Source organism: Pocillopora damicornis, chromosome 1 (assembly GCF_964200805.1).
Source record: "Pocillopora damicornis chromosome 1, jaPocDami1.2, whole genome shotgun sequence".
Classification (NCBI taxonomy): Eukaryota; Metazoa; Cnidaria; class Anthozoa; order Scleractinia; family Pocilloporidae; genus Pocillopora; species Pocillopora damicornis.
In genome coordinates this window covers 23,142,459-23,150,564 of record NC_142670.1, presented here as the reverse complement: position 1 = coordinate 23,150,564, position 8,106 = coordinate 23,142,459, and the positions used below count along the sequence as shown (strand labels likewise).

The window sequence follows — 8,106 nt, the reverse complement described above, 5'->3', positions numbered from 1 at the left end:
CATGGAATTTCAACATCAACGGTTTGGAATGTCATAGACCGCGTTACGCCGGCAATATTAAGTTTACAGCGAGAACTTGTTTGTTGGCCCAAGCAGCCCCTTCGAATCGCTTCAAAGTTTCATGATATAGCTGGGTTTCCTTGTGTTGCTGGTTGCGTGGATGGAACCCATGTTCTGGTAAATCCCCCGGCTGGTGATGAAGATGCATACGTGAATCGGCATCATACGAAATCCCTCAATGTGCCCATGGTTTGCGGCCCAGATTACTCAATACATTTCTGTAGCAGCCGATGTCCTGGGAGATGGCATGACTCGCGGGTTCTCAAAGAGAGTACTCTGTGGACTGCAGTTGAAGAAAATGCTCAGAGGCCATTCCCTGGAGCAGTAATTCTAGGCGACTCTGCCTACTCGTGCAACAGCTGGCTGATTCCTCCTTTCAGGGGAGATGTAGAAGGTGCTCGCCTCAGGTTTAATGAGGCGCACAAGAAAACCAGAAGCACCATAGAGAGAGCCAATGGTGTTATAAAAAAAAGATTCTACACTCTACAAACAGGCTTAAGAGTCAGAAGTATGGAACGAGCTGCTAAACTTATCCAGTGTGCAGCCATACTACACAACATTTGCATACTATTTAACGATGATGGTGCTGATCTTTTGGATGACGAAGATCTGGAAATTGATGAAGGGGAGTCTGCCTAGCAAGACGAGGGGCAGGAGGACAGACCACAAGAGCTCTTGGCGCATTTTCTTTGAATTAAAGTGAGACAATGTCGATCGATGTGAAATCAAATTGTTAAGGGCCTTAAAAACATTTAGTTTACATTTCTTATTCGATCTTCATTATTTGCAGATTTTGTATTTATAAAACTATAATGATATGCTTAGGACGATCCCCTAGCCCAAATATGAAATTGAAAAAGAACAGAAGCTGTCATTGAATTCATTAAACCATGGTATGAGCTATGTCATTGAAGTCATTTCAATAATTATTGATATCCTCTTGTCCGTTGCCCTCCCTCTAATAATTAAACAAATGATTGCAAACCACCAACCTTCTAAGACTAATTGTTTTTATTAACGGCGTGATTACTTTCTAACAAAGTGGTACAATTCTGTAAATTATTGACATTATTAGCTTTCATTCTCTTGATTGCACTTACGCAATTCTCAAACTTAACAGTCAAATTATTTCTATTAATCCATCGCCTCGAAATCTTTCTTCAATATTTTAATCTCCAAGGACAACTTTGAACACTCTAAAAGTAGTTTTCTTTTCCTAATTCGTAATATGTCGTCTTCTAATTCTGCTGTGGAACTGACAGTGGCCTTTTTCAGCCCCTTCTTCGATTTGATGGTAGGCTTTTGGAATACTGATGTCTTGTCTTCTTTGGCTTCCTTTGGTTTGGCTGAAGGTTTTGTTTCATGCTTTGCTTTTGCATCTAAATGAACAAAAGATTGGTAGATACATGAAAATCTCATCTTTAAACTCATCGCGTTTGAATGAAGCTAAGTTGCGATTAAAGTAAGAAAGAAACATTTTTCATTTAGGAACGCGATAATCGCACCTGACCTAGCTTCAAATTGACAACTTGCTCGCAGAGAAACGAAAGAAGGACATTTTGATTTATAAATGTTGTTTCTGGTTATTCTAAATTATCTCACCTTCGGTCTCAGGTGTAGTGCAGACAACCTCTTCACTCTCAAACACAATTAGTGTGTCTTCAACCTTCACAGGCTCCAAGTTTGCGCTCTCTCTTCCAAGTATATCAAGGACTGTATCGTCCAGCTCTGTGAGTTCACTCCCTACTGCACCGGTCTTTTTCGAGTCACTGACTTTTTTTATCGTACCGCGGCGAATGTTTGCCCAGATAACATCTCTCAGGGTTTTTATGTTGTCGACGTTCGCTCCAACACTATTCAGTTGTCTTAAGATGCTTTCCCACGCCTCCTGTTTCGCCTTTTTTGTTACAGTCGAGGAAAATGGAGCCAAAACAACTGATTTGTTATCCCTCACAAGCTGCGCTAATAGCAATTTCTGGGATTTCGACAACATGCTGAAACGACAGGGAAAAAATCGACGCGGTCTACGAAATAAATTTTCCGCACTGAGCTGAAATAATTTTCACTTGTAGTTTACATATCCACTCAGTGCTATTTACAATTGTACGGTTACAACTGTAATTAACACTTGTAGTAAGACTGCTTGTACACGTGTAAATTCCAGAGTTTGAATTTTTTTTATTGAATTCTTGTATTTACAAGTCGGACTTTACATGCGTTTTTTACAACTGTAGAATCTACAAGTGTAATTTCTTTATTGAACTGACCCCAGGTTTATCTCCAAACGTTTCCTAAACCCGAAAGCTAACTGCTGTATGAAAAGTTGCACGAAATGTGATGGAAAATTGAAACAGATCGAGTTACCAAAATCTACATACAAACAAAAACCTAAAGCAAGATAAAATAGAATTTTGAGAAGAAACGAAAATAGACTGGCACATATTCTGGCTTTTTTGTTTCATGTCTTTATACGTAAAATCGTGCGAGGCATCCTTATGACTTGTCCGGAGCGATATTATTTTAGGGCAGATAGGACAAAACCCGCAAAGAAAAGCGATCCGCAATCTTTTATCTATGTTTCTTACCTTCGTCGTAGTGGAGAAGTTATAAAAAAAATTGCATTTAATAATCACCTATGGCTATTAAGACCGGTTATCTTGGAAAGAGGAAATTTATGCTAATGATTATTGAGACGTGCCATTGTTTCCTGTCAATAAATTCAGTATAAATGTGATAAATCGATCTTTTCCCGGAAGATAAGTAAATTTGAAACTGAAAAAGTCAAAATTCTACCTCCGTTCGATGAAAAAACATCAAACTACAATGGAACTGAACTTAACCGTGGAATACGTACATGTTATTGAGATAAGAGGGTTGGGAATAAAGGATTTTTTAATTGACGTAATTCGTAGTTGTCGAGGTTGTTTGTGTTTTCCATCTTATATCCAACTTTCTGAGTAGGATACGCTTAAAAATCTTCGTTAAATACCTTTTTATTTTACAAAAATGAGTTACAGTTATGTGTGGATGGTGGACGTAGCTGTTTTCCTTACTTAGTTTATTTGTTACTTCTTTCCGTATCAGCGAAGAGAATGAAGTTTATATATGAAATGAGATTGCACCCATAAATGAATCGAACGATGGAAAATGATTGGCAGTTTTCCAATCATCTTTACCAAACGTCAAGCAAGTCAACGCAAGTTACGAACATGAAACATACAAAAAATTCCATGTTGGCCTCGAGACTACGGTCTTCTGTTTCTACCCCACACGTACGCCACAAGTTTTAGATCGATCACCAGCTCCCAGCTGTGGACTAAGCAGCCCAAACCGACCTATTGTTATGAAGGAAAGCGTACTATGAAAAAACATGGAACAAAGCAAATGGACATTTACGCAAATGACAAATAGTTGTTTTCGGCTTTGCCCAATAAAAAGGAATTAGGTCTCTTAGGAATATCATTTCATATTCTTAGGATAACAGACACCTAAACGTTCAAGTTCTACTGGAAGTTTTGATCTAAATACTTTCAAAATTTTAGAGATAAAAAAAAAACATCCACCATATTATTCATTCATTCCTACCAAAAGATGATGAGTCAATAGCATACGCATCCTCCCTCGGTGTAATCATATTTAAGAATGCCATGATAACCTGTTCTCCTTTGCTTTGTTATCCTTCTTTAGAAAAAAAAGTGACTTTATCAAGGATTTTCTCACTTGCAGTTTAATTTTTCTAGACATTTAAAATGTCTTACCGGTCGTCGACTAAAAGGAAAAAGAAAGTACCGGTGTAATTTTTAGCCCCGAAGATTCGACAACGACTTAACCGACAGGTACATGAATTAGACAATCAGGAAATCTGGTCTGGTTTCCATACTCAGAGCGCGTGGCAATGGAACATAACGCTTACATCTGTTCTGCTTAAAATTTTATCTGTGATTCAAGTTTTTGAATGGCCCAGTTTGGAAGAGGCAACATTCCAGCATTGATTTTTATCATAAGAAGCCAGTCTGAGTTAAAATCTCTGAATTTTTTTGTTTTGACTGAGGAGGCTTTTTAATATCCTTGATTTTCGCAATTGCCCAAAGTCGCTTCATCTGATCATTATACCATCTTGGCCAGACCAATGATATCATCCGAACACAAACCGGTCATTAAGAAAATAGAGTCACGCGATATGCGCGACAGTGCACGGCGTGCGCTGGGGCGATGGATGACTGAGAAGGATTGGTACTCGGTTCTTAATACTGAGTCTTGTGAAGACAAGTTCAGGCAGTTGATGATGGAACTTACTTCTGCTATTGATTCCTTCCTTCCACGAAAAGTAGTTAAGAAACACACAACTGACCGTCCCTGGATCTCTAAAAAACTGAAATCTTGGATTCGCAAAAGACAATCTGCATTTCTCAGACATGGAAGGGACTCTTCGAATTACAAATTTTGGAGGAACAAGGTCCAGGGCGAGGTCAAAAAAGCTAAAAATCACTACTGTCATGATAAAGTTGCTCAAGTGGAATCCACTAACTCCAGTAAGTGGTGGAGGCAAGTAACGTCACTCCATGCCAAGACACTTAGCAGGAAGTGATACCATCAATTTCTTGGGGATACAATGAATACCAAATTACTTGCAAATAAGATTAATGACTTTTTGTAAGTCTAACAGACCAATTTACACCTTTGACCGGTGATTCTCCCCCAAGCCTAGTACCACAGGGAACTTTGGTCTCCAACGAGGAAGTGTTCCGATCCCTGACGTTTAACGTTGCGAAAGCTGTAGGGCCCGACAACATCCCAAATAAACTGTTTAAGAACTTTGTACACGAGCTAGTTCCGAAACATTTATAACCAGTCTCTTAAGGAGGGATACATCCCATCACCTCTATAATCTTCCATCATCATCCCAATCCCGAAGGTAAACCCACCAAGAGAATTAAAGAGCGAACTCCGCCCGATATCACCTACGTGTACACTGGCTAAAGTCATGGAGAGATTCACACGCAATAAACTACTGCCACAATTACATGGAAAAATCGACCCGCGACAGTTTGCGCGTAGAGGCCACTCGACAACAGATGCTCTTCTATTCATGTTACAAGCCATTTACGAGGAAGTAGGTTGTGCTCATCAAGGAGCCCGGGTCTTCTTCGCTGACCTCTCGAAAGGCTTTGATCTAATTGACCATAACATCTAAATGACTGAGTTGCGAAAACTAGAGGTTGATCCCGCGCTCATCAGTTGGATTGCGGCGTTCCTAACAGACAGAGAGCAGGCAGAGAGTATGCCTCAGGGAACAAAACTAGGAGTGATACTTTTTGCAATAATGACAAACAATCTTTCAGCTGACTGGCATTTGAGAGTCAAGTTTGTGGATGATATGTCTGCCATAGAAATACTACCCAGGAACTCTATCAGTCTGCTCAATTCGATTGTATCTGACATTCACAAATTCTCTATGGATCCCAACATGAGTCTAAACTCTATTAAATGTAAAGAGATGTTAATTAACTTTATGTCATATCCTAACTTTACTCTCAGACCATTAGTTGTTGGTAACAACTGTATAGAACATGTATCGACTTACAAGATTTTAAGAATATTTATCGATAGCGACCTTAGGGTGGAATAGTCATGTTGACTACATTTATAAAAAAGCTTGCAAGAAGCTCTACTCCCTATATATTCTATGTCGAGCCGGCGTTGACCAAGGTAGCATGTTAAAGGTATATACAAGTTTTGTTAGATCTCTCCTAGTGTACACGGTGCCGTTGTGGCAATCCATTTCATTGACATAATTGAATCCATACAGAAAAGGGCGCTTAAGATATTTTCCCGTGTGCTGATAGCTACTTAGATGCCCTCGAGTTAGCACGGGTGAAGACTCTTGCGTATAGAAGAGATAAGATATGTAAAGAGTATATGTACAAAATGAAGGACTTAAACCACCCTCTTCATCCTCTTCTAACAACACGCCTAGACAGTACCTGTCCCTACACCCTAAGGCACAAATCAGACCAGCGGTACTTTTACAGTAACGTTACTTCCTGTAGAACAAAGCGCACCGAAGACTTTTTCACTTTTAAGTATTTTTAAGTATTTGTAACAAATTTGACACATGTCCTGGTGTGGTGCATATAATTTGTACTTAACATATACAGACATGTACATAGTTCATCTCACTAAGTTTTCATTGTATTATAACGCGTTAATTCAGTAAGTTACTGCAAGAGAGTTTAATAAACTGTTATTATTATTATTATTATTATTATTTGGTGATTTTACCAGTTAGATCGATTCATGCGGATGAGACATAAAGCCCACACTTGCTCTCAACTTTAAGCTTTTTCTTAACTACTCATAGAGAGAGAAACTCCCTCAGGGTGATTAGCGTAAAGAGAAGAAGAAGAAGAGAGTCATCAGAGTCGACTCAACAATTGTTGTTTTTCCGAGTATCAGAACAACTATGGGCATTAGTGAGCTTCCAAATAATCTTAATATCATCTTTATCTATTCCAATCGAAGTGCTTCACTGAGTAAGTTTTAAGCACAACTTTGAGCATTGTATTTTGCATATTGCAAAACGTTTTGAACTCTTGATGTTTATCAGGTCGTTAGCGGATACTAAAGCAGCTCTTGATACCCACGCCTTCTCTACATGTAGTTGCTATTCTCGATGGGTCACGGCGGTCCGTGATTATATGCAAGTTGTTTACCATGTTAAGTCACGAATCGTGTAAGGTGTGTTATGGATAGGGACTGTAAATAATTTCTAGAATTCGTAGTCACTATGACATTGATACTCAAAATTTCTGATGACATAGCAAGGAAAACTAGAACATTCTATTAGTCTATGTAATTATGAACTATTTCTACCACAATAGTTGTGTTGTAAGCTTCGAATTCCAGAATGTTTTGAAATACGTTGTAAATGATTATAATTCAAGGACTCAGTCAACTAAGAGCAGTAGTTTCTATTGTTGGAAAAGACCGAATATCTAGGCAGTTCTACCGAAATATAGAATAATACTTCAAAGATTTTGTATTTTGAGGAGATTTGGAGGAACTAGAACTCCAACAACCTGCGTGGATAGTTATAAATGTGGTAAAGCCAACCCCGGCTGGTTAACCCTTTGACTCCCAGAGGCGATTAACCTGTCACTTCTCCCTACAAATTCCATTCATTGTCCAGGAAACAGATAATGAGAATACATGTATCCACAAATAAAATGATTTTATCATCTTGGTAACAGAGCATCAACAAAAGTAGGGAGTTTTTTCTCGATTTAAACAAGCTTAGAACCTGTTCCTTTTTCAGACACCTCATTAATTAGTCCAAGCCACATCCTTTATTCCATGTCTCATGGCTTCAGTGACGGCAAAGGAAGGGTAAAGAATTATATTTTGATCTTCTATGAAAAACAATAAAACCTGTTCCTTTAGTCGATCATCATGTGGTCAAATAATTTTCAAAACCTAGAGGCGCAATTATAACACTGTTTACAGTTATCTCATTAGCGGAATATTTCGCATGCTGTTCAATCAACATTTTCAATGAGTTTTATTTACCTTAATCAGACCGAATGCCGCCTAAGCTAAATTCTGAGCCAATCACAGGCCCTGCAAGGCACAAAGTCGCAAAGAAAATCCACATCTCCCTATTGTAAGATTAGAAATCTCTGCATACAGAAGAAGTAAACAAACATCAAATCTTTTGAGAGGTCACAAGCGATGATCCTAGATAGCGACTTAATTTAGTCTTTACCATGGCTTTTCCAGAAAAGTTTGCTTCTTGGTCACTCTGTTGTCTTTATTGATAATTAAAGTTGCGGGTGAAGAAGGTGAATTATAATTTCATTTCGTCCGAGCTGATATAAAATCATTACAGTTTAACTAAGTCAGACTCACATTCGATTTCATATTCGTTATTTTCAGTTTTTTTCAGATATAAAGGTTACATGGTCAAATAGACTTGAGACCGTCCAGCATAAACTTGCTTATCAAAACTCTAAGATAAAAGTTTTAAAACTTTTGATTTCACATGAACGA

General features: G+C 38.4%; 1 protein-coding gene across 1 annotated transcript; it reads right to left on the bottom strand.

The window, feature by feature from the left end:
• Positions 1–295: 295 nt before the first annotated feature.
• Positions 296–2,328, bottom strand: LOC149052842 (uncharacterized). The gene is made up of 2 exons (XM_089205852.1): positions 1,663–2,328; positions 296–1,439 (listed from the first exon to the last, which is right to left on the bottom strand). The coding sequence occupies exons 1-2, from the start codon at positions 2,051–2,053 to the stop codon at positions 1,195–1,197; spliced, it is 636 nt and encodes a 211-aa protein (XP_089061978.1). The 5' UTR covers positions 2,054–2,328; the 3' UTR covers positions 296–1,194.
• Between the last annotated feature and the right edge of the window lie 5,778 nt (positions 2,329–8,106).